This window comes from Sesamum indicum, linkage group LG3 (assembly GCF_026168435.1).
Source record: "Sesamum indicum cultivar Baizhima isolate 11 linkage group LG3, ASM2616843v1, whole genome shotgun sequence".
Lineage (NCBI taxonomy): Eukaryota > Viridiplantae > Streptophyta > Magnoliopsida > Lamiales > Pedaliaceae > Sesamum > Sesamum indicum.
The window spans coordinates 22,952,306-22,979,558 of NC_142659.1; the positions used below are offsets into that span (position 1 = coordinate 22,952,306).

The 27,253-nt window shown below is 32.9% G+C and overlaps 2 protein-coding genes and 2 non-coding genes across 6 annotated transcripts; 1 reads left to right on the forward strand and 3 right to left on the reverse strand.

Annotated features, from left to right (window-relative positions):
- Positions 1–3,338: 3,338 nt before the first annotated feature.
- Positions 3,339–5,696, reverse strand: LOC105158459 (phosphoenolpyruvate carboxylase kinase 1). The gene is made up of 3 exons (XM_011075223.3): positions 5,306–5,696; positions 4,014–4,452; positions 3,339–3,714 (listed from the first exon to the last, which is right to left on the reverse strand). Exons 1-3 carry the CDS (start codon positions 5,648–5,650, stop codon positions 3,653–3,655), a joined length of 846 nt encoding a protein of 281 aa, XP_011073525.1. The 5' UTR covers positions 5,651–5,696; the 3' UTR covers positions 3,339–3,652.
- Positions 5,697–10,792: 5,096 nt separating this feature from the next.
- Positions 10,793–10,922, reverse strand: LOC148788802 (U11 spliceosomal RNA). Its single transcript, XR_016065037.1, has one exon. It is a non-coding gene; the product is annotated as a U11 spliceosomal RNA (small nuclear RNA).
- Positions 10,923–21,441: 10,519 nt separating this feature from the next.
- Positions 21,442–21,514, reverse strand: TRNAA-AGC (transfer RNA alanine (anticodon AGC)). Its single transcript has one exon. It is a non-coding gene; the product is annotated as a tRNA-Ala (tRNA).
- A 1,906-nt stretch (positions 21,515–23,420) lies between these two features.
- On the forward strand, positions 23,421–27,253 carry LOC105158460 (histone acetyltransferase subunit NuA4-domain protein). 3 transcript variants are annotated; one of them, XM_011075224.3, is made up of 7 exons: positions 23,421–23,541; positions 23,714–23,808; positions 24,216–24,316; positions 25,000–25,069; positions 26,450–26,477; positions 26,633–26,732; positions 26,920–27,253. In XM_011075224.3, exons 1-7 carry the CDS (start codon positions 23,529–23,531, stop codon positions 27,011–27,013), a joined length of 501 nt encoding a protein of 166 aa, XP_011073526.1. In that variant the 5' UTR covers positions 23,421–23,528; the 3' UTR covers positions 27,014–27,253. The 3 variants fall into 3 exon arrangements, with proteins under 3 accessions (XP_011073526.1, XP_020548050.1, XP_011073527.1); XM_020692391.2 differs by having other exon boundaries at positions 26,636–26,732; XM_011075225.3 differs by having other exon boundaries at positions 26,672–26,732.

Genomic DNA, 27,253 nt, shown 5'->3' on the forward strand with positions numbered 1-27,253 from the left:
TTCATCAATTTAAACACAATGTAAAGTATTTGTGCCAAAAACAATTAGATTAATAGTTAAGAAACCGCCACTTTCGTCTAAGACACGACATAAATATAATAACAAATTACAAACCCAAAATATAAAATATGATCGCATAAAATAACAAAATAATTAAGCCGAGACAAATAAATGTAGAGGTTTGGGCGGCTAATGAAGTGGTTCGGTTGGAAGAAAAGGCGGAAAGGTGATGTACATAGTTCTTGCGGTTGGATTTTTCTTTTTAATTACTTATTAGGTCGTCGTCCCCACGTGCATATACTAAATAATAATTATTTATACTTTAAAATAATTAAAGTAAAATATATAAATGAACACATCATATTTAAAAATAAATAAGTAAATAAAAATAAATTAATATAGCGATATTATCGATACAAAAAATTTGTATAGGGCTATCGTTTGTGAGTGAAATTTTCATATTGGTATAGATAGAAAAAGAAGAATTTAATTAGGGTTGGTTGGAAATACAGAAGGAAATTTTTGGTAATTTAAAAAAAAACTGGTGTCGCGGTGTAAGTAGCTGTTGTTTGTGAGTGAGAATAGGTTTTATATATAGAGAGAGAGAGAGTAGATTTAGAGTAAATTATTAAGGGCTCTCCTAATTTTTGTTAATTATAAATACTTTCTCATTATTTGAAAAATTATAAATGCCTCTTTAAAATTGATAGTTAACTAACAAATATCCCCTACAATGAGCTATCACGATGGGTTATTTTCTTAAATTATCGTTAATTCATGTGACTATTTGTAATTTTTTGAACATATTGAGATAATTATACAACCTCAAGGGAGCCTATTGTAATTTACCCATTTATTTGATAGAAATAATAATTGTATTATTACATCAATATATTAATTAACACTGCGAGAAAATGGCTCAACAACTATAAAAAAATTTGATGATAAAATCAGGGTCGAGTTAGTTAGAAAATAAAATTCTCGTTGCTAATCTACATCACTTCATATATATTTTAAACATGTTGTTGCTAACTTTGTTAACAAGTAAATTTCCGTTGCTAAATTCATTAGCAAGTAAATATCTTATATTAAATAGTATAAATTAGCAATGAAAATATTACTTGCTAAATAGCTCGATGCTAATCTCTTTTTGTTGTTGTTAAGGGATTTTCTTATAGTGTAATTCAAATAAATGAGATTTGAATTTATATATTTGATTGTTAAGTTTCTAACATATGATCTCATATTTACAAAATGACAATATTTTTACTTTAACTATCGAACAAATTTTAATGCACGCTTGAAGAATAATAATTTGGCACTTAAAGACTTAATGAAAATAAATCATTATTATTTTTATATTATGGTAGTAATTCATTTAAATCAATTATGATAAATCCTTATTACATAAATTCTTTGATTCCAATTTAACATAAAATAACACATGATATAAATGTTGTGTTTTTCTTTTTAAATTTTGAACACATATAAATGTTGAAAACAAACAATTATGAAAATCTTAACCAAGTTTTGGCCATCTTTGTCTATGTTCATATTATATTGGGGCATAGAGAATACTAGGGGCGTCTATGGTTTTCAGAAACAGGTTGAACCAATTGTACTATATCAATTTAAAATTAATTTTGTGATTTATATTCTATTTTTATTCATAATTAGTAAAAGGAGATGGAGATTGGTTGTTACATGAACAGGTACAACATAAAAAGTCACGAGCTAGCTGGAATTTTTCTTATATACATTGGTTGTGAAGTAATAAACACGAACATCAAGACCTACATTTTGAAGGGATTTTCTTTTATGCATTTACTTTAAAAGTATCGTAACTGTAAGATATTTAAAAAATGTGTCAAGATATCAAATAGTATGAATCATATTACATTAACAGTGAGATCTGCATTGCGTTGATGTTGTAATATCCAGTTGTTTGGTGTGCCTAAATCTTATTTGTAAAATTCAATTTGAAGTAAAAATTGTAATATTATGATCCTAATTGCAAGGATCGGTATTATGCTCGTTTACTTCAATAACTAGCTTTTGGAGGTAGGATTCTTTCAGTTCATATTGATCCGTATCAAACCATCCGCTGCTCTTCTCAGTTGCAATCATGGGGTGCGGATGGTGATGGCCGTATTGCAATGTTAGCACGAGGCTAAATAGCGCAAAGCTAGTTGAAATGGTAACACTAGTATTGCAATGTGAATGGTGATGGCCGTATTGCAATGTTACAGGGGCCTAGTTAGCGCAAACTAGTCCAAGGACATATTGTAGTGTGAATGGTGTTGGTGGTATTGCAATGTTACACGAGGCTAGTTACCACGCAAATTAGTCCAAGTGGTGGCACTAGTATTGCAGTGTGAATGGTGATGGCAGTATTGCAACATTACATGGGGCTAGTTAGCGAAAATTAGTCCAAGTGGTGACACTAGTATTGCAGCGTGAATGGAGATGGTGGTATTGCAATGTCACATGGGGCTAGTTAGCCCAAACGAGTCCAAGTGGTGATACTAGTATTGCAGTGTGAATGGTGATGGTGGTATTACAACGTTACACGGGGCTAGTTAGCGCAAACTAGTCCAAGTGGTTATACTAGTGTTGCAGCGTGAGTGGTGATGGCGGTATTGCAATGTTACACGGGGCTAGTTAGCGCAAATTAGTCCAAGTGGTCACTATAGTATTGCAGCGTGAATGGTAATGGAGGTATTGCAATGTTACATAGGGGGCTAGTTAGCACAAACTAGTAGTGGTGACACTAGTATTGCAGCGTGAATGGTGATGGCGGTATTGCAACGTTACACAGGGGGTAGTTAGCGCAAACTAGTGGTGACACTAGTATTACAGTATGAATGATGATGGCGGTATTGCAACATTCCCTCGAGGCCAGCCTGCGTGACATCGATACTATGAATTTATATGCCCTTGAGATAGGACGTATCACAAAGTCAGCACGCATGACATCCACATTATGAGTACTCATGTGAATTTATATGACTTGGACATAGCTGGTTTGTGAAGTAGGATTCTCCTAAAGCTATATGAAGTTATTGCATTTGTATCTGGAAATAAATTCAAATAATTGGCAAGAAATAGTTATGATGATCTGAAGGGATTTCATCTACTTATCCCTGAGAACTTGAAGTGAATGATATAAACAAAACTTGAACTCAACAAAGTGGATAAATTGGTAACTGCTTGTGCTAAAGAACATGATTGGAAAACATATACACTATGCAGTTAGTAGGAATCAAAGACAAACAGAAGTTAGTTCTTGCCTGCATATTTTCACCACAAAAAACCTGAATCTACTTGGGCAAAGCCAATACACGATCAAAAACAACTTCATTCCAAACATGAAGAGTTACCAAATTTACAAAAGGTCTTACTCCCCAATATCTTCATTTCACCAAAACAGAAAAGAAGAAAGGCAGGGCTAAAGGGCAAGTGATAGTATTGACACTTCCATAGCCTGGAAGGCACTTGCCATTACTGCACCGCAATACTCAACTCCGCTTTCTGCACAAACTTTGTACAAAACCTTTGTGCAGAATGTTATATATACTACTTAGTTATCTAGGTAAGTATATGGACAAGGATGCCTGTACAAGTTTTCTATATATACGGTTTAAAGATCTTATCAAGCAAGAAGAGCTGCTGGTACTGGTCTGGAGTCTCCACCGCTTGTCATCCATGGATGTCCTGCATAACATGGGCAGACGGAAATTTAACCATCTTGTAAAACAGCCGTTTAGTAATATATTCGTGAACAAAAGTAAGAAAATCATGTGAAAATAAGAGACAATTGGAATTTTAGTCCATTCAAGTTCTCCTAAATGGCAAAATATATTTCTGGAAACAAGAGATTAAGCCAACCAAATGAATGCATTCCATTCACTTGCAGATTATTTCCCAATTTGACTATCTTCGACAAGAAACAGAAAATCAACAGCAGAGCTGGAACTTGTAAACACATGTCAATGTCGTTCATATATGCTTACTCAGGACTTGATCAGCTGAAAACCTTCTCCATGCATCCTTGCAGAGCATTCGTCTCAGCAAATCCTTAGCTTCCGATGAGACCGAGCTGAAGATGCTCCTTGGGAATCTAAGATTAGCCCTAAGCACGCTTTCAAAGATCTCGCCTGCCGACTCCCCATAAAAAGGCGGGATCCCGGCTAACATTATATACAAAATTACACCTGCACTCCACACATCAACCTTTTCATTGTAGTCCATGCCAGTCACCACCTCCGGAGCAACATAGTATGGTGTCCCAACAATTCCAGACATCAGCCGTCCATTGCCAAAACACTCAGCAGAGCCAAAATCCGCAAGTTTTAGCTCATTATAGCTGTCGAAGAGAATGTTGTCAGGTTTTATGTCACGATGGGCCACTCCGAGGCGGTGGCAGTGTGCTATGGCTTCCATCAGTGGTACCTATATAAGAATTAGAAGTTGAAGTATATAAGCATATGGGAGCAAAGAAAACTTGATATTTGCTCAATTCTCAAATGTAATGAGACTACAGTCCAAAATTGTAAAGAAAATTATGAATAAGATAACAGCTAACAAAAATCTTCTCCATATCTTCCCCAAATCTCTCTCTCAACTTAACAAAAAAAAGCTAAGAGATTTTAACATTGCATGATAATTAGAATGAAAATTTCGTCAAATTTATTTAAAATGAGAAACAACGATTTTTTTATATATGTAGACAAACAACGATCTGTATCATCCTTACTCTGCAAAGATCCTCAAAAAAGTTGCCTCTGTTGGAAATTCTTGAGGAAATTTACAAAATAAGCAAGGAAGAGGAAAGGAAATTCTTGCTTATCTCACCCTTTATTAAATTGTTTCAAGAAAGAAGGAAGAAGAAAAACATCATACGGCAGAACACAAATTACCAAATATCGCATAAAAGTACCTTCCTCAACTGAAAAAGAAACCAAAAGTTTTTACAGGGGAAAAAAAATCACGGAACAAAATAATTCATTACCGTAGATTACAAGAAAAAAACATAAACGTTTGTTGATTTAACAAAACTAAAGGGCTAAGAATACTTTTTTCACCTCAATCTAACCTAGAAAAAGAAAAGGCTACACAGGACTTGACTTCCTTCTTCACTGAAAGTTCCCCAAAAGGATCTGGCAGTAAACAAGAAGTATAATGTACCTAAAAAGCTAGAGTCCCACAGAAACCGTACACAATTCTTTCTTTTCTTTTAAACTTCCATTACTCAAAAAATAAATAAAATCCATAAAAAAAAAAAAAGAAATTGAGAAGAACTCACCATTACTCGGCGAGCCTCGGATTCAGCGAAAACGGGGCGGGCAGTAATCCGCTCGAAGAGATCCCCAGACCCACAATACTCCAGCACAACATGCAGGAACTGATCATCCTCGTAAACATCGAAAACGGCCACCACATTCGGGTGACCCGAGACGAGTTGCATGAGCTTGGCCTCATTGTGGAGGCACTGGCTGTCGACAGCGTCGTACTGGATGAGGCGCTTGTCGATCGACTTCACGGCGAAGCACTCCCCGGTGGCGGCTGAGTAGCACCTCGATACGACGCCGTACCTGCCCTTTCCAACCTCCTCCCCCACTCTGTACTCTCTCTCTAGCGCTCCACTCATCACTTTTTCTCTCTCTAAAGAAAAGGATAACACAGTACGTACGGTGGGTGGGAATTGTGGGGCACATTTATAGAGAGAGAGAGAGAGAGAATGGTAGTTGGAATTTTTGGGGAAGGAATATTCGGGTAAAAGGGAACAGCTAACTCGATGCGGACGCGTGTCCAGGGAGTTGACGGAGGATAAACGGAGTTTGGTTTCAGGAGTTTCCCCTGTTGTGGCAGTGTTTAAAAAAAAAAGAGAAAAATAAAATTAATTTTTTTTATTAATCATAGACGTTGTAGAAAAAGATAAAACTTATCGTAATGTTTGGATTCGTTTTTTAAGTATTTTGTTGTGTTTTATGGAGATAGAGAGAGAAAAACAAAGATAAATAAGTGTGTGTTAGAGATAGTATGTATGTTTGGATTTGTTTTTAAGATAATTTAAAATAAGTATTGTATGTTTAATGTTATGTTGTGGGAGACAAAAATTACTATTCATTGTCAATTCATAGTCAAATCAAGTCTTTTTTATATATATTTATGTATATGTATGTGTATATATATATATATGTATTTATGCTAAAACAGTTTAAAACACCTAAATAAGGTGTTTTTGAATGATGGCAAACATTGAGTATATTTTGACTCGTCTCGAAGATAATTTGAAAATGAAAACAAACATAGCGTATGGGTTTTAAATTTTAAATATAATACTAATAACAAAATATCAAATAATAATTTTAAATTTATCACTAAAATACATCAAATTATTAATATAAATAATTAGTGACAACATTATATAGTGATAACTTATTGAGAAAACAGATATTGGTCGTGTGATAATATATATTCGGCCAATTTTCTAAAATAATGAAAGAAATTTATATTATTATAATTATTATTATATTGATGATAATTTGGTATCTTTCTCTTATTGAATAATCTTTTTAATAATTTCTTTTTTATTCTCTCTCGATTTAGTTTAAATGTAATATTTAAATTTCTATACACATATTTAAGTGTGCTCCACATATTTCTTATTAATTGTTTCTATTATATTATTGAAAATTTAAGGTAATATAATATAAATTGCTTTGATAAAACTTAGATATACATGTAACTAATTTAAAGTGGGATATTACTTTAAATGAAATGAGAAGGGTTGGAGATGCAAATGGGCATTAAACTTTTTCTCCTTCCTTCATGCCCAAATCATTTAACTAAAATTTTCCATTTTACAATGATGTGGTCGAGATTTTTACGAAAAAATTAAATTGGAAATTTTACCTATGGTATAATCGCGCACTAGGTGAAAATATGATTTTCGAGGGAGGATTTTTAGTAAGAAAGTGGTCATTATCAATGAATAGTAGTTGGTTTAAAAAATAATATTTTTTGTATTTATAGTAGTGTTGGAAGTTATGTTGTGTGTGGGTTGCATTTGTTTAATATGTGTCTCATATATGTAAAATTACTTTTTTATTCTTGCAGATTAATATTTTTTATCAATATATATCATATAATTAACAAAATATAATATGCATATTATAAAAGTAGCTTTATTTTTGACAACATATATTTTCTTGGGAGGTGAATTGGAAAAGCATATTTAATAAAAGTAGCTTTATGTTGCTACTTAATTTATTGACACTATTTATTAAAGTACTCATTTTTTATTTAGAAATTGAATATTTATTAAAGTACTCATTTTTTATTGAGAAATTGTATATTTATTAAATTACTCATTCTTACATAAAATAAATATTTTTAGCCTCAAGGAAATAATTGAGCGCAGACTCAAGTGATCAGAAGAGTCTTGGCCCCCAAGCACCAAGAGAGTCCTAGTAGGGTAGCCGAGTCCACCTAGAGCTTAGGTAGATGTGGAGACATGGGACGAATAACCACTGTCAACAGGAGTGTTATTGGGTAGGATAAAATCCTATCTAAACTCATAAATTAATTTTAAAATTCAATTTTGGGTCTAGATCCATTAGAAAAATATAGATCGGGTCTTTACTTATTATCTATACCCATAGGTATATGTGTCTGATTTGGATAAAAAAAATATATTAATTTTTTCCGTTATTCAGTTGGATTATTATTTATCGATTGATTTAATCATATGATCACATTTTGTGCTTATTTTATGTAATATTTTGACCTATTCTGTGATCAAAATGCTCCTAATTAAATATTATCTTGCAGTATTAGGACAAACGAAATGAAAAATCAAGAAAAGCACCAAAATGGAAATTCGGACAAGATTCAAACTCAATTTTTTGCAAGAATATAGAGCTGCTTGGATTACCTTTTGATGAACGAAGAGTTTAACTAGGATTATAATTTTATTTTCATAAGTCTTTTAGTTCAATTAGAAATTTACTTTTAATCATAGTAGAATTAGGTATCTAGTTATTATATAAAGAAAACTGAGTTTGGGTCTGATAGGACCCAAACACTAGGTCTGTATTCGGATCTAGAGACCAATGGATTTTGAGTGGAGTTTAATGAATTGGGTATATAAATGGACTCATTTAAATATCTAGGACCACTTTAGGACTGATCATAAACAGTAGTGAGCTGGTCCTGGACCGGACTTTTCTAGGCTGGTCCATGCCAATCTTGAGTTGGTCCTATCTACTGTGCACCTTGAGTAGCATAGAACCAAAAATAAGAATTTTAAAACTTATGATACAAAAAGTGAGAATTTTATAACTAGTGAAATAAAAAATATGAAAATCCTAAATTACGAGATGAAAACTACTTAGAAAATTGCGTATAACATAACAATTAGGATCGTTTTGATTCTTAATAATTGGGTTTCAATTCATATTAAACATTCAGACAAGTTCAGGACATGTCTTGAGTTATGTTCATGACGTGCCCTAAATAATATTTATAAATATAATTAATTTATTTAGAATTTACTTGTATTTGCAAAATAAATAATACATTTAACGTTATAATAGTTCGTTCGTCATTCATAATCAATAGTTTTAACTTTTTCAGAAAAAAAATTCCAAATAATTAAAAAAAGATAATTGAACTTTGTGGATCACACCCATTGGAGGTGGGTTAGGACTCGGTAATGCTTGAGGTGAATTAGGGCAAGTTTGGGTCTTACAAGGGATGGGACTGATCAGGGTGGGAAGAAGGATGAACCGCATCTTAAATCTTGGACATAAACTGTAGAGATAATTTTTTTTGGTAAAGGTAAATTTTATTAAGTAAAAAAAAAGTATAATAGTATAATACATCTTGCTTAATCTAAGCGGTTTTTCCTCGATAGGTCAAGGAATCCGTCATATAAGATAAAGCGCACAAGTGCTAATAGCAGTAGGTAATTCTACACTAAGAATCCTCTGCTGCACATCTCGAACCATCAGCGCACCCAACTGTAGAGATAATTACACTCTTCTTTCATGACTTTTGATATAATTACATGTAAAGTTTTTGTGATTTGAGAAATTACATCTAACATTCTTATGGTTTGTTTTCATCTAATAAATAAGTCCCTCCATTAGTCAAATTTCACAAAATTTGCTAATGTTAACAAAAAAAGTGGGAAAAGAAATCTATATTTATCTTCGATTGACTTATTATTGATTTATTGCAGGTCAAATAAATATTTTTATGACCAGATTACTCTGATAGATCTTCACGCGTTAATGCATGTAAGGAAGTATATCTTCACTGTTATAAGGGTTCGTAGTTGGAAAAAAATATTTGACTTTGCAATAAGCCAGTAATAAGTCAATCGATGGTAAATATCAATTTTTATTCAATTTTTTTTTTGTTAATATAAAAAATTTGGTGAATTCTGACTAACGAATGGACTTATTTGTTAAATAGAAGCAAACTTTAAGATATGTAAATATAATTTTTCAAATTATAAGGAGTTTATGTATAATTACACCAAACTTTAAAAAAGAAGAGTATAATTATTCTTAAACTGTATAGATTCAGACCGACGTTTTACCATTCCTAATTATGTATTCAATTTTCTCCACCAGTGTGAAGGCCGCATAAGTAGATATTTCGTGACTATTTTATAAAAAAAAAAAAAATGAAAGTCAAAGTAAATTAATATATTTAAAAAAACAGAAGAAAATAAGAAATTCAACACGTGTAAACGGCGTTAGCTGAGGGAACAGTTATACTGAGCCGGCTGGTAAGTCGGGGTTTTTATTATGGAAGCACCAACTCGAGAATCCGTACAGGTACAGTTGGATTCGGAATCCACATCCATGATCCGCTCAACATCTTTCCGTTTCCCCAATTTGCCCATACTTCTCCTGGCTAATTACCAGAATGCCACTTCTAGATTTTTGTGAAGTGGAGTATTGCAGCCTACATGTGGTCTATATGGGCTGGGGGTGTCTCTCCAAAATCAAGGCAACACATGGGCCCACACATGTTAACATCTTGTACTTTTATTGTAGCCCACAGCGTGATTTGGTACCCCTTGACTGCTCTCAATGGCTAAGGAGAACACATGGTTGGTGGGTGCACATCCCTTAGTGGGGCTGACTATGTATCCAATAACAATTAAAGAACATGCTAAAATATAAAGACTTCTCTCAAGTAATTATTTATTAACATACAAGAAAATATTTTAGTTTTAAAATAAATAGAAGGAGAAAATTGGAACTATAGTTGTGAAATATCTCGGAACTACAAATAAAATAAAAAAATTTATAGTACTTCAAATATCATGTATTTTTTCCATTAAATTATTATGAATATATTCATTTGATTTATTGTAGAAATATATTGCATTTAATATATTGTAGAAAAGCCCATCAAATATATTATGTAAATATTAGGTATTTAAATTTTTAAATGTGAAAACTTTTGAGTATACACTATGTTTGGTTTCATGTTTTCGTATTTCTCAAAACAAACCTAATATTTATTTTTGTGCTTTTACACTTTATTTGTGTGTTTTTTTTCAACTTTCTTTAAATAATATATATATACACTTAATATATATAATATAAAATAAACACAATTTGACAATAAACAGTAATTTTTGTCCCCCAAGAATATAACATTAGACATACAATATATATATATATATATAAATGAGATATGATTTGACAATAAACAATAATTTTTGTCTCCGAAATCCTAACATCAAACCTACACCACTTTTTTTTTTTTAAGGGTCGGCCAAACGAGCCAACTCTATATCAATTTTCACAAATTATGTCGGCCATATGTCTTGATAGCCATAGAACACTAGCCTTACAACGGACTAGAGTGGCATATTTAGCCAACCGACCCTTTAAAAAAAAAAAATCAACACCATTTATTTTAAAATATTTTAAATTATCTCAAAACACAAATTCAAATATTATGATAGTCCCTTAGAGGACACACTAATGACTTGGGACTCAATATTTTATTGTGAAAATATTAAATTCAAAATCCATTAGAAGAGTATGCAAGTGGTGCATGCGTGGATAATAATAATAATAAATAAAAAAAAAAAACTTCCAAGACTTGCACATGAAAATTTGAGCTCATGAGATGATCGTCTCTTGGGATTGTATATGCTTTAAGCCTATTTGCTCTTCTAAGATATGATATTTTCTTTTTTTTTTTTTGAAATATAGTAAGAGATATGGTTTTTTTTTTTTATCATAGTTAATTATTATTATTATAAAAAAATCATGATAAATATAAATTAATCATGATTACATAATGATTATTAATATTATTTCTGTAAGTAAAGTCAAAACATTTGTCATAACTATAAATCATGGTAGATAGTTTAGTTGTAGTTAGAACCATGGTAATTGTTAATTAATTGTTGTCGAAGTCTAAGTTTTCGCATTGATTATGAGAGGAGCCACTAGCGTAGCATTTCTTCTAATTAGATGTAATTATGTATACGAGTCTGTCATTGTTGTAAAGTATCTGATTTCAATCACATCAAATAGTAAAATTGCACTTTTGATCCCATACAATAGAGGGTGTTGTAATTTTGATCCCATACAATAGAGGATGTTGTAATTTTGATCCAACAGTTTACAAGCGTCACATAATTGGTTTTATAAGATAAAAAGTTTTAGTATTTTTGTCTCATAGAATTAAGATTATGACGTATTCGGCCACATAAATAAAAAGTTGTAGTATTTTTGTCCCAAATACTATAATTTTTAGCTTACAAAACCAAATGTACTAAACATGTAAACTGTGAGATCAAAAGTGCAATACTTTCTATCGTTTAGAACAAAAAGTGTAATTTTTACCATATCAACTACCCAAAGGATGAACCAATTATCACACACAAAAAACAAAAACAGAAGAAGGAGATTAGAGACAACAAGATCAAGTGATAATTCTAATATATCTTGTTACTAATTATACTATATTAAATGACAAAACCTTTATTCTGTCACAACAATAAATATGAGTTTCATAGTTTTAATATTAATAATTATTTTGTAAAAGTTATCATTGACAAAAAATAGTAACAAAAAGGTTTACATAATGTTGTCAACAAACAATTAGTAATACATCTATAATAACAACTTAAAAGTAAGTTGTCATCATACATAATTTGTCACTAAGTTGTTATTATAGAGATATGTTGTTAATTAATCATTTAAAGTGATAATTTCATGCATAATTTTTATCACTAAGAATTATTTTACATCAAAATTAAAATTGTTGTTACTTAATGTACGTATATCTTTAATGACAACTTTCAAAATTATGATAATTTGATATTTTTTATTAATATTATCTTCTGGTGTATTATCATACCCACAATCAAGATGTGAGTGGATTAAAAACCACTAGTACATGAATGAACTTAAACGAGTTACATAATCTTTTAGTTATTAGTTATTGTGGTACGTCGTTTTTGTGCGCGTATAATAAATATATATTTACATGTTTTAAAAATATATTATAAATAAAAAAAAGATATATAAGTCAATAAAGTGAAAGCAAAGAAAAATGCGAGTGGATTGCCCCGGAACACTCATGCGGAAGCGGTAATATAAAAATTCGTAAACTAAAGGCCAAACATAATAATACCATGATTCCAAGGGGTGTACTCTTGGAATTTCCGGACGTACAATGTAGTTAATAATAACAATAATAAATCATAAACCAGGGCTAATGGTAAAAATAAAACGTGAGGTGCAAGAAACATAAATCAAGAATTACATTTTTCTTCATTTGTTTCAAACTCCTTTTCTTTGATTCGTTTACGTGAGACTTCAACGTAGAAGCCATCTAAAGACACTTTCACACCACACCGGAATATGGAGTCCCTTAATTCAATTTGTTAGAAAAGACTAAGGGAGAAAAAGAACACACCAAATGTGTAGGAGTGGGGGCAGCTGAATGGGAGTATTCTGGGGTGGAAAATTATTTTGTATTGTGTTATGTTATCATTAATTATTCCAAGTAACTAATATACATATATTCACCTTGTATGGATACAGTAGAATGTGTCTAGGTTCATTCCACAATCTATAAGGTAATAAATCCTTTATTTCAAATAAAGAATGACTAACATAGTACTTTCCAAAAGTAATAATTATTAGTCAATAATTTTCTTTCTCAGAATTCTCGAACAACTTTAATTAGGGTGTTTAGCCGATTTTATGGAGATAAAATGCAAGGTCCAATTAATTTTAATTAAAATCCACCTAATTAAGCCCATTATATGTTTAATCCAATTAAATACATGAGTTCAATGAGCCTTTATTAATTAATAAATTAAATAATAAGCGCAAGCCCAATATAAATTAATATTATTAATTTATTCTTGGGCTCCTCCATCCAATGAATCCCTCTCATTTATTAGTAATCCAATTACTTATGTAATTACTTCCCAATTAATTCATCATTCCTTCTCAGTGATTTGTGTGTAACTCTTTAGGTTCACCTTTCAGCTAGACTTGGGCTAGTGCCAAACACTATTATTAATTAAATATAATTTAATTAATAATTCTTGATCAATCCTTGATCAAGAAAGCCCGTCACCATGGTTGGCCGTCTAGCAACAGTTCATGGCACTAGACACTAGGTGAATATCGATGTGAACTTTTAGGTTCTCGAGTCATACGGGTACGATCCTTCCGTCTACCATCTCCCGGTCTTTGTCTAGGGTATGGAATTAGGTGTTGACTCCCATCCTGGACTAGACGCTATGGATAATACTTGGGATTGCGTTACGCCAAATTGCACGATAAAAGAACCTCTTTTTCCTATTCCACCAATGACTGTGGCCACAGGAAAAGCATAAACACATCTCTAAGTGCATAGGAGATACCTCTATCACGTTTTGACAGGGGATGGATCCTCTTCTTCAAATTCACCGTCCTTACTATATGCTTTGACTGCACTAGAAAAGGCTTATGATGACCGTATCTGAGACACGATCACTTCTCGCACAAATCTAAGATAATGTCATTGCATGTACGTAGCTGTCGTGATTCCTCAAGTCTGAGGATTACTTCCGTACTATCGGAACTGGGGATTCGAGTCAATCGATCAAGCCTCTAAGTATTCCATATGAAGATCGCCACGTATCAGTTCAGCCGATTTAACACCTAGCCAATCGACCTAATAAGATCATATAGATGTCTCACGTCTTTCGCTGATGAAACACGACACTCATCAAATGAATGCGACTCTTAATGCAAGTCTCCATAGGACACTCGATGCCCATTCTCGAGGTCCTCGACTTGGAATATTTCAGACCTAATCCTTGCTAGTTGGTTTCATGACCGCCATCAATGCACAGTCCAACTGTTGCATGGTTGTCAAAGTGGCCTGTGGGCTTTGTTGTGATGTTTAAAAGAAATAAAAACATATGTGTAATGAGCACAAAAATGAAATGCCAATAGCGAATACTCATTTTATTCACTGAAGAATATTACATAGAATCGAGTTATTGTCAAAATGAATTATAAGTATGCCAATTTAATTGGTTTTCAGGTCACCTATTCTAACAAAAAGTACATTAAAAAGAAAAAAAAGATTGAAGGTATTTGACCACAGTAGTACAACACAGAATGGTATTTAACCATACTAGTCTAAAATAATGTTTTTAAACTCAGATCGGACCTACCGGTTCGATTGGGAACTGGACCTGAGATCGGTTCGAATATATTGGTATACAAACTGGTATGATCAAACTCAACTTGAACCGATATAAAAATCGTCAAAACCAATGAAAATTGGCCAACTTTAAACTGGGCAATTCGGTTAATTTAAAAAAAATATAGAAAAGAAGAAGAACAAAGGCGTGAAGTTGCTTCGGCTAGCTGTGCGCGATGCTCGACGATGGATTCTTGAGCGAGTTGTGGATAGGGGTGGGTGTTAGATCAAGTTTTTCGGATTCTTAATCGGCCAACTTCTAGTTTTTCCTCAGTTTCTGCATGCAGAAGAAGACTCTTAGTTTCTAACTAATGCATGAAAGTAAGCGGCGATACTACAGTCTGTGTCTTACTCCTCCAATCACCACGATACCTTCAAGGTCACAACAGTAATAGGACAAGATGCATATGAATTGGAAGACCCCGAATGACGTCCTCTATCTCGACCTTCGAATATTCACAATCTCAAGTGGTATTACTCGTGAAGATGGGTGCCTCCGCCCCACATATGGCATCCTCCACAAAAGATCCTCCGGAAGGACCCCTTCCTAAAATGTCTTTCCATAGGGCATCTTTCGAAAGGTGCTCCAGAAGGACCCCTTCCTAAAATGTCCTTCCATATGGCATCTTTCAATAGGTCCTCCAGCATGACCCATTCTTAAAAATTTATCTTCCTGAAGGACATCTCCAACTAGTCCACCCGTAAGCACTCCCTTTAACAAGTCTACCTCTATAGTGTCCTTCTCGAAAAAGGTACGATGCATTACATTTATCAAAATGAGGCATAAAACTTGTCTAGAAGTAAGCCCTGTCAAAGCTCATGCAGGTTTCCATCATTAAAGGGACCCTTTAGGGCTCCCATCCTATACTTCATTACTTTTTATGGAAACATATATTTTGTGACGTACTTTTCAAACACTCATATATGAAAAAGGTGTATCCTATAAGACAAAAATAAAGGGAGCTGACCAGCCTAAAAAAGTTAAAGGGGAGACCCCCCCTAAAGAAGTCAAAGGTGACCTCCCTACCTAGAATCCCTAGAAGGTACCGTTCAAGAAGAGTGACAGGAAGTTTCGGCCAAACAACTTCATATTTGGACAAGATGAAAGAGAGACAAAAGAGAAGACAACAAGAGTAGTTTAGACTGCATCTTCATCTTGTAAATGGCCTTTTTTTTTGGGTAAATGTCCTGTTCCTTTTGTAAATGTGAAAAAAACTGTCTATAATATGGCACTAAGTTCCTTTTGTAATGTGGCAGTAAAAAGAATATCAAGTTTCAATCCTTTCTAATGGAATTCAATTTTATGTTTTTGTCAATTTTATTTAGTGTTGGTGTTTATTTTTTCTGTACATTTTCAACTCCTATTTCTGAAATTTAAGCATGAGGATTCCAGTCACAAAAATGCCAAAAAAGTTAAAATATGGAATGAGGTAGATGACCTTAACATTTTCTCTATTTTTAAAGAAAAAAATGTGAGAAACAAGTGGAAGAAGGAGAAATTGCAACAACATATGAGCAAGCTGCTACACTTTTATTTGGGAAAAAATGCAGGGGGGTAATTTGCTCGTTACACTAACACAGGGGGGTATTTTGCACTTAATCTCTTTCATTTGATGAAAGAGGGGCAAAATTATCAAAAAAACAACATAAATATGGCCCCCCCAGTCGCAACATTGGCGCGTGCCCCACACCTTCCACTCGCAAGGGTTCAATTGCTCCAATAAAATTTTCACAGGGAGGTAATTTGATATTTTTTATATCACAGGGGGTATCATGCACATTGCCCATATCACAGTGGGTGCACTGCATTTTTTTCCCTTTATTTAATGGTACCAAAAAAGCATTTTGCCGGACTAATCATGCAATTACAACTTTTTACTAAAAAAGATTAAATCTAATCCAATTTGAAATTATGCCTAAGGGACATTAAGGAAAAGGTTCTAATTATCTTGCTGGAGCAAAATTCAGAAAATTACAGGTAAAAATATTTTTCTATTCAGAAATGCCTGTTAATTTACTTACCATGTGATCCATATAAAAATCTCATAAAGTTAATTTGAACTAGATAATTTTTTACTCCTAAATTAAATGCGCGCTCCGACACTATATATATTCCATCATAAATACAGTATCTATCAATTTCAAGTGCTATTATAATAATTTGTTATTTCATTATAATTTGTAATTTGATGGTTATATATTGTTTGTATTAAAATGATGTTATTACCACCTTATAACGAAACATTCATCTCAAATATTTACGTGAATTATTATAATTTATTATTTATAGTATGATATATATATATAGTTCATTGAATGTTGCATTAATCGAATGATGCAATTATTATTATTTTTATAAAAGAAAAATAACATTTATCAAACCGGACATAAAATAATATTGATCATAATAATATCTAAAAATGCAACCATATAATAAATAAGAATAATAAATATTCAAAACGATAAAGAAGGGTACGTATAACAATATCTAACATATATCTCCAAATGGTTGATAGGTTATATCAAAAGGTGGTCCTTTTCTTATTCTATATATATATATGTATATAAATTTGAGGTCTCATTTCAGTGTCTTTTGAAGGAAGCAAAGGGTTCATGCATGCATGCATGCAGAAAAGTGATTTTTTTCTTCTGATATTGACACTGCAAATGCTGTTTGATTTTGAGAGTAACGTACAAAGCAAAGGACAATAACCATAAAGGTGAAGACGACAGCTTCTTCATATGGAGACAACATTTTAAGGCTTAAAATTGTTCCCAAAAATGCTTTCCTCACATGCTACTTACAAGTTCAGAAAAGGAAATTTGAAGATTGAAGTTGACAAATGTTAGGTCTTGCCATCTAAAAACGTATGTTTATTATTACTTTTTAGAGTAAATTATGCCCAACTTTCGGGTATAATTACGGATCACCTTTTTATTATTTGAAAAAGCATTGATGTTTATGATATGGTGTTGTATTTGATTAGAAAAGAAATACGATTTTTAGTCTTGTAACTCATGGGACGTGGCAATTTTGATATCCTATGAATTAATTTTCTTATTTAGTGGTATGACTTTAAAATTTTTAGTAATTCTAGTCCGATTTCGGTCAATTTGACTGAAAAATCTTGAAACTTAGAGGGAGTTGGCGTTTTTAGTCTTGTAACACAGAGAGTTGGTATTTTTGGTCTGGCAAGTATTGATAATTTATAAGACTAGAATTACAGTTTAATTGGGTGATGTGCAAATTATGTACAATTGTTATGCCAAATTGACTTGAAAATGACTATAATTACCAAAGTTAATTTTAAAGTATAAGACTAAATTGTGAAAATTAATTCATATAGGACAAAAATACCAGCGCTCATAAGTTATAGACTAAAATTATAATTTTTTTATATAATTATGTAATTTTTGGGCGATAAGGTGAAAATATGAACTATATTTTTGAAATTTTTTATTTTTTTAATTTAAAAAAATATTAAAAAATCAAGTTTCTGCAATGTCCCATTTGTCCCTTTGTGTTTATGCCTTGTATATTTCATTTTAGTGCATAAAAAAATTTAAATAAATATGTAAAATTACAATCCAGGATAGAGTGCTCATGGTACGATTCTATTTCTTTAAAGTTATTTTTAAATTGCATTGTTATCCATGATTTTATAAAATAATTTTTCAAATTCCCACTTTAAAAAACAAAATGGTACGATTTTGTACGGTTTGACGATTTTAACATTTATAATAAGAATAAGATGTCGAGATTAACAAAATCAGAAAATGAAGTAAGTATTTATGTTTAGCAAGCAATAGAGACTAAAATCATGCACCACACACCGCCAACATTCTCCACAACTTTGAGTAAATTAAAATATAAGAACATATATAGTAATTAATTCTTGAACATGTGAGTTTGAAATCAATATAATCTAGAAACTTAAATAATAAGGAAGCACTTAACTTCAACAAAGGTAAGCATATCAAATTTAATTACAATCTTAATAAATATTTGATAATTAGTACTAGATAATAATCTAGATTATGCAATTAAGAATCTGTAGGCACTAGGCATAGATACCGACTTTCTAGGCATAAGAGAGAAGAGGGAAAAGAGAGAGAAAAGGAGAGAAAAAAAGAGGGGGGAAAATGAATGAGAAATGGGAGGAAGGATCTAGTGGGCTTATAAATATAAACACTTTTTTCTTTTTCTTTTGTTGTAAAGTTCAAATTTAAATTCTATAAAAATGGATTTTGTAATATGGGTCTTGAAAAATATATGAATTTTGGACTTATATAATTTGAATAGACCTTCTCAAAATTTTATTATTTTATCAAATTATTATATATACTTTTAAAACATAATTATATATTTAGCGATTTTTTGTTCAATTTTTGATAGTTATTTTTAAGTTTTAAATTAAAATTAAACCAATAGTGTAATACGATTTTACTCTAAATTTAGATTAGTGATCTTAAAAATAAATTATAATAAATGATTTGAATCTGTTTGGTTTGAGCGATTTTAATTTTTTTTATTATCCCTAATCTAGAATTTAAAAAGACATTTTGAACAGTTCAATACAAAATCTAAATATAATCCTAATGGAAGTTAGCAGATGAATCTATATTTTTGGATGGATGTTAATTTTAGAAGAATATCGATATATAATTTCTCAAATAACGATGAGAAATTTATAATTATATCAAACGCCAAGTGAGCTCAATGTAATTTACCATAGTTTTTAATCACTATTATTGAACAATTTTCATGTTTAATGTATCATATTATGTGTGAGGGTTTAAAAATGGTTTAATAGTAATATAGCAAAAAAATATGTAGTTTTAATACACTTAGGATAATTCTTTTTTCGATAAATGTAAATTTCATTAAGTAAAAAAGGGGTATATAAGTACATTACGTCGATCATCAACTAGGTGGATTCCTCGACAGGCCAAGGAATCCGCCATAAACGATAAAGTGCTCATGTACTAACAGCATAAGGAAGTTGAACACTAAGAATCCTCTGTCGCACATCGTCGAGAATAAGTGTATCCAAAGTTCGTGAATCACGATGGCTCCCATCAAAACGTCTAAGATTACGCTCACACCATATGTGATAAACTAAGGAACTAAGTAAGACACGATAGGATACATCACGTGTTTGTCCCTCCATTTGCTAGCAGCCCACGACACGTCGGTAGGCCACTGACGGTTCGATCAAGGGAAGCCAAGTGTGAGCCGTATCACCCGCAAGCAACTTCTCGAATAGAGGCAGTGAAAGAATAGGTGACTGTGACTTTCCACAGCACCGTCCGTACAAAGAACACAGGAGCTATCCAAGTGGGATAACCGAGGCCTGTCTATGGTAGAAAGCTTACCAAGTATGGCTAGCCAAAGGACAAAGGATGTCGAGGGATTTTATAGGGACCCAAGAGTAGTGAAAACCAACCTAACTTGGAACCCTCAGCCTGGAGCGATTGGAGCACCATAGCTGACGACGGAGTCGCAGTCTGAGCTTGCCATGAGATGCGGTCATCACCCACATGAATGCATGGAAGGAAATGTGTAATCTGCTGAATATCCGTGAGCTATCGTAAAGGGTATGCGTGGGATCGCAGGAGGGGCCAACGCCATTCCCTATCCTCAATGCAAGCATCAACTCTGTTTGTCAGTCATGTATTCGTGAGGTTCGGTCCATTTGAAAATTGTCGAATAAGAGGGCCTAACTCATGCCAGGGATCCTGTCATAAAAAGAACGTTGCTCCATCTCCAATAACATACTCAACAAATGGTCGAATAAGGGGACGAAGGTGGAGGAGTTTCCTCCAACCCCATGAACCCCCTCAATCTGACACCATCCAGATAGAAACATCTCGCAGTCTCGTGTGATAGATCCAATCCACCCAGATAGAAGCCCTATTACCGCGAATAACTTGCCACAGTTTAAATCGCAGTTTCATGTGATAGATCCAATCCACCCAGATATAAGCCCTATTACCGCGAATAACTTACCACAGTTTAAATCGCAGTTTCGTGTGATAGATCCAATCCACCCAGATATAAGCCCTATTACCGCGAGTAACTTGCCACAGTTTAAGTCCCATAAGAGCACGATTGAGGGCAGTGATGTCCTGGATGCCTTGATCACCTTCATTAATAGGTCGACATACACAATCCCAAGCGACCTTCGCATATCCATGAGCAGTCGCACCCTTCCATAGGAAAGCCCACAGTCGCTTTACTACCTCCTGAATGACACTCTTGGGCAACATAAAAGTAGAGGCCCAATAGACACCAAGAGCAGTAAGAACAGATTTAATAATTTGTACTCGTCCCGCATATGACAAAGACGTACCTTCCCAACCCTTGATACGCTGATCGAGTTTGTCAAGCAGAGTTTTACAGTCCAAAAAAGTAAGTCGGGACGATATAAGGGAAAATCCCAAATATTTCATCGATAAGTGTCCTTTCTGAAATTGCAGGCTATCAAGCAACTGGTCACGAATCTCAGAGAGAATCATGTGACTCTTTTGAAGACTAACGCGAAAGCCAGACAAGTCACCATAGATCGAGGGCTCGTTTAAGGAAGCATATCAATTCAATGTCAGCCTGACAAAATAGCAATAAATCATCAACAAATCCAAGTTGAACCAATCATAGATTGGGCTCACAAAGGAAAAACGTTATGGAGATGCGGGGTATCGATCCCCGTACCTCTCGCATGCTAAGCGAGCGCTCTACCATCTGAGCTACATCCCCCTGCCTTAGGATAATTTCAGCTCTGAATAATAGCTGGTGGTTTAGAACTAATCAGTTGTCTTTTCTTCTCAAATATCATCCTCCTATTAAAAAAATTTTATTCAAATAAAATTTGGAAGAGTTTAGTCATACAATAAATACGATACATTTATCATGTGACTAGTCACTCTCCCTTAAAGCCTTATTTACTTATGGGGATTGGGATAGATATCCAGTCCAATCCCTTGTTTCTTTACATTTAGGCCAGTCACTCGAGCCCCTGATAGAGAATGATAAAAAGATGATCTAAATCCGGTTGAGTTTGGTGAGATTTATTATCCTATCAGATTCGCTTGATGGAGTTGCATGTGATTTTATACATTTGACCTTACAGATAAAAATATTTGGTCCAAAATAAAGCCAATTTTTCAAATATCTACAAATTTAGTTGATTCTTTTTTTTTAATAATTTATTTCTCAAACTTAATTTTATCTGAAATTGTAGCAATACAAGTAAATAAAATATACAGTGTGATAATTTAATCTCATCTTATATTTTATCGATTATTAATTGATTCCAACTTAATCTCATCTTTTAAAATAAATAAGGTCTAATTATACGCTAATTATATAATAAGTATATCAGAATTGTGGTCTAATCAATTCGAATTTGGTTACACCCCATCTGAATTGAAATTTCCCGAGTCACATATTTACATAATTCTGTAATTAAGGAAAGTAGTCTGCATTGACCGATTTGTCCCATTTTTTCCATTTCTCAAGGCTATATTTGGTACCTTTGTTAGGGGCGCCCGTGTAATTTCACTTCATTGACGTCCCATTAACCGTCACTTGATTACTTAACTTCATTATTATGTATTTGGACTAAAATACCCTCAAGTATTTCTAACATATTTAAAAGTTAATTATTTTATCAGTATTAATTACTTATTCATCTTATATTTAATTAAATAAATATAATAAGTCAATCAGTGTACTTCGATCACATCTACTACTATTTATTAAGTCGGGGGGGGGGGGGTACGTAGAGTTACTACATTAGATGTATTTAATTTATTTGTTAAAGGAAAAATGACAATAAAATATTTGTCATTTTTTTTCTTTTCAAATTTATCATTCAAACCCTTCTTCCTAAATTATTTTTTTTCATATAATTAATCAAGAAAATATTTTAATGATAAAAGTTTTTAGCATATAATAAAGAATAAATTACAATGAGCTCCTCTAAGATTTGACATAAAGACGAATACCTTCTTGATGCTTGAAAAATTATCGATACTTCTTAATATTTGATGAAATTATATAATTCTTAGATTGAGGTACGAAATTATCAATTTTATCTTTATTGTATTTTTATCTTTCTTTTAATGAAAAATTAGAAAATTATCAGAAAATCGGACGAGATTGATGAAAAAAATTAATTGTAAAAAGAAAATCCTCAATTACTTAAAAAAAAAGGTTTCGTATAAAGAATAGCTGAAATTAAAATTTATAGTCCACAAAGCATTTTCGTCAGTTTATCACAAAAACTGAAGGAGGACTGATAAATTAAGCTAGACATTGGACGACTGTTGAAATATTAAGGGAATATTGATAATTTTTTAAATAACGAGGGGGTATTTATAATTATGTAAAACTTTTGGAAAGCTCGTTCCAATTTACCAAAAATAAATTTAAACACACATCAAATGTGTCACCAACAAATTAGATTTTCTAATTCAATAATATAGACACATTATGTATACAAAACTAACGTAATTTGTTTTATTTAAAAAAATTATAAACTTAATATGTATATATTAAATAAAATTAATGATAAATTTTGAAAATAAAAAATTCAATTCGATTTCACCGAACGCAGTTCCATTTATGCCCTTATCCGTTTAGCGCCTTCATAATTAGACGCATATCATTTCCGAGTCAATGAAAATACAATAAAACCACAACGCGCCGCTCATTTAAAATACCGTTACTCCAAATTTAGCAACTGAAGAAGTAAGCAATTGGCGCGCACATGGATTTGCAAGGTGTGAACATCAATGATACGAACTTTGGTTTTCACGATTTTAGTTTTTCTTTTCTCCATAGTGGATTGAAAGAAGTTATGATTGTTGAATTTTTAGTTTTCGGTTGTTTTTCTTTTTGTAATTGTAATTAGTGCTGTATCTGTTTGATTTTAGTGAATATTATAATGTTTAGGGCACAGAGGTTTTAATAATCCGAAAGCCATGCTTTCTTCTCTGCTGAGCAAGAGGGAAAGGCTTCAGGAGGAGCTCCGAAGTGTTGAGAAACAGGTGGGTTTCTCAAATTGGGTCTGTAGTTACTTTAGGTTATAGTTGTTATGGAATTGGTTTATATTCTGAATATTTCTACAGTAAAGTGATGGTTGTTTTCCCCTTTTTGGCTAATTTATGAGTAAATATTCTCAGGAAATGCAATTTTTGTGTTTAACTTGGAGCATCCAGGTTGTGAGATGGTTTATTGGACTGCAAGTTTGATTTTCTATTAATTGAATTCTTAAAGGGTTTTTGAAAATATGAAAAGAGTGGATACAGAATCGATTGGTTGAATTTAAAGAATTCCATAAATTATAATTTTTTTCTCCATTTTGGGTTTCTACCTGATGGAAATATTTGTAAGCAGGGTATCTCTGTTTCTTTTACTGTTTTGCTCTGGAAGTGTTTGTTTATTTTTCTCACAGGTATATGAGTTGGAGACGAGTTACTTGCAAGAGACGACCACTTTTGGTAATGCGTTGAAAGGCTTTGATGGGTTTCTTTCTTCGTCAAAGAACACGGCTAAGTAAAGCGGCTTCATTTTATTTGTATTCTCTTAAAATCTAATTTTTTTTAACCTATTCTTTTTTGAAGTTTAAGTTCGTGATCCTGTGAATTACTGCATGTGCATTTTTTTTTTAAAATCTTTTTTTTTTCCATCTTTCATCTAAGAGTTTGTCCATGATAGATGTTAATATTTAACTACTTTTTCAGTACTTCAGGAAAGCTGAGTGATGTAATAATTGAGTAATTTTTTTCCCACAATTGTGGGAATTGAGTGGAATTTACAAATAAAACAAGTTAAATATCAATATTTACAGTGGATAAGTAGTGTTTGCATAGAGCAGTGCACCGTATCGGAATAAATGGGAACTATATAACTTGAAGAGTATACTTTAGACTCTTTCTGCTTGCGGGATTGTGCGCACTTTATGAGATTAAGAACAAAGTTGCAATCCTGTCACCTTTATGCCAAACCTGTTTGGCCGCTGTCATGCCAGATGGACTATCGATGTTAGCGTTTCTTCTTTATAAGAATGAATGGAGTAAAGAACATTTTTTATTTATCATGATAATCATGAAAAATGATTAATTAGTCTAAGATGATACATGGGTGCTACTTTTATTTGATTATTTCCACTTTTATTGTCTGTTGTTTACGTAGTTCGATGCTAGCAGCATATGATACTTACTGCTTTTATGTTCCAGCTTAAAAAGGTCCAGAAAGTTTCAGCCCGAAGATAGGGTATTCTCACTGTCTTCAGTCACCTCACCCGCGGTATGTGCAAATTCATATATTAAACGTTCACATTTTAATCTTAGACCCATTTAGCATTTTCATAAAATAGTTTTCAATTTACTTGTTTATGAAATGACTAGGACGAAGACTTTTGGTTAAAAATTGGGTATTTTAGCCGAAGCAGGTAACTCCCATGTAACATCGAGATTAATATATGATGTTCCACTGACAAAATTAAAATTGAAGTCCTGTGACTAAAGGTGAATGGCATTTTCAGTCCTGTTACAACAAAGGATGGAAAGTAAGGACAATGATTAAAAATTCACACATTGACACCAAGTTTTGCGGGAAATTGGCCTAAAGAAACTTGCTTGGGAAGATGCAACTGCTTGGGTTCTGTTCTTGGCTGAAGACATTTTGTTTTATGGTTTATGCAGTGTCCATGATATGTTTTATCGCATTTAATTTAAAATAATTGTCCGTCCTGAATGCTTATTAAGTTCAAGTGTTTGATCCATTTTATGGTGAAGTGACTTAAAACCAGCAGATGCTTCAAGTGTTTGGTCTCTTTGCTGTGGATCGAGATAAATTTAGCTTAGATTCCAAACAAATCAGGGCTAACATCATCTATCTAAGTGTACTTAATACACTTAACTTAGAAAGATAATGCTTGCTTTCTGAAACTTTAAGGGGGTACTAGCCAAGGAATAAGTAAAAGTTGCATAACCATGACATAGTAACATTTTAGTCCTTTTTGGTTAACATGCCACAGATGATATTAATTGAAGAATTTTTCTTCTTGCTTTTGCCACTATCTTATTTTGTTGCTTTTAGGTTCTTTCGCCTGTTTTTTGCATTTGTTGTTCTCAAAAAGCGGATTGAGCATTTATAAATGAAATTGAAACAAAACCTATAAGGACGTGCCTATGAGGTCTTGGTCTAATTGTGTGAAGAACAAACTCAGTGGCCTAAGACTAAGATGTCCCTGGTTTGGCCATTATGGAGAAATCCGGTATGAGTGAGATACTTAGTTATATTTATACGTGAAATATCAAGATCTAGTGAGATAAACCTGGCCGTCTGGGGCTTCAAGTCCCACCTTTACGTGAGCTCATTCTTGATTATCAAACAATCATCTTTCACATAAAGAGAAGAGAAAATTGGGGGGGGGGGGAGGGAAAGCATACTGAAAGGTCATCTATATTGCCTCAAATCTACTAATCACTGTTGGATTACCAGGGGAAGGAGGTGGTTTCACCACCCCTCTCCACTTTATCTAATGGTTTCGGATAAACAATCTCCATTTGAACTGGCCCATCCAATAATTATCCATACCAAAACCATAGTGCTTGTATGTGATCAGCAATATTCTCATTTAGCCTTTGTATTGCTCATCTTGTTTAATTACTTAATGCGTAGGTTGAGGAGCTTGGAGTTGGAAAAGAAGGTGAGTCTTCCGTTCCCTTTTTAGTAATTGTTTATCATTTCTTGCTTTTTTGAAGAACTGCGGTAGCCATTCCAAGGTAACATGCCGAGATGTGACACTAAAACCAATTTGACCCCTTCCCCCTAAACTGTATACTCCTTTGTTTCGTGATGAAGTAGTATGTCATGGGAGTTTTCCTTCTCTGCTGTTGGTAGATGGCAAATCAGATATGGTTCAAGGTCGGCTAAAAGGTGGAGCCTTGGTCACCACCTCACAGTAAGTACACTTTGAACTGTTCAGACTTTGAACAAACCATTAAGAATATAACACAACTAACTACATTATTTTCAAGTCTGATGGATGGATTTGTCAAGTAGTTAATCCAAATGAACGTCTACCTGGTGCTCTTCAGCTCTTGTATTCACCATTTTAGTCTGGTATATAAAGCAACTTATTTCTTTAGGGGAAAACCAAAGAAGGGAAGAACAGGCCAGAGGGATCTGAAAAAGAACAGGCTTTCAAGCGACGTACATCCCGATGAAGACGAGGATCTTTGATCGAGACAACTCGGGTTTTTCAGTTTTGCAGTTGATCTCGGATGAATCATATTCTGTTGTAAGTTATTGCCACTTTTTTCGTTAAATTTGTTAGTCGTTTTTCCTGCTCATAGCTTATGTTGTAAGGTCACCGTGCACAAATTTCTGTATCTTCCAATCTCTTAACATTATCAAAACGAAGACTTAAAGACATGTACACGTATTCTTACTACGGCAATTTTTCCTGGGTCTTTTCCATTA

Coding starts and splice junctions, on each gene's coding strand:
- LOC105158460 (XM_011075224.3), top strand. Junction 23,809..24,215: donor TCCGAAGTGTTGAGAAACAG/GTGGGTTTCTCA, acceptor TTTTTCTCACAG/GTATATGAGTTGGAGACGAG. Junction 25,070..26,449: donor CTTCAGTCACCTCACCCGCG/GTATGTGCAAAT, acceptor CTTAATGCGTAG/GTTGAGGAGCTTGGAGTTGG.
- LOC105158459 (XM_011075223.3), bottom strand. CDS start 5,650: ATGAGTGGAGCGCTAGAGAGAGAGTACAGAGTGGGGGAGGAGGTTGGA. Junction 4,453..5,305: donor CCGAGGCTCGCCGAGTAATG/GTGAGTTCTTCT, acceptor ATTCTTATATAG/GTACCACTGATGGAAGCCAT. Junction 3,715..4,013: donor TTCAGCTGATCAAGTCCTGA/GTAAGCATATAT, acceptor CATGTTATGCAG/GACATCCATGGATGACAAGC.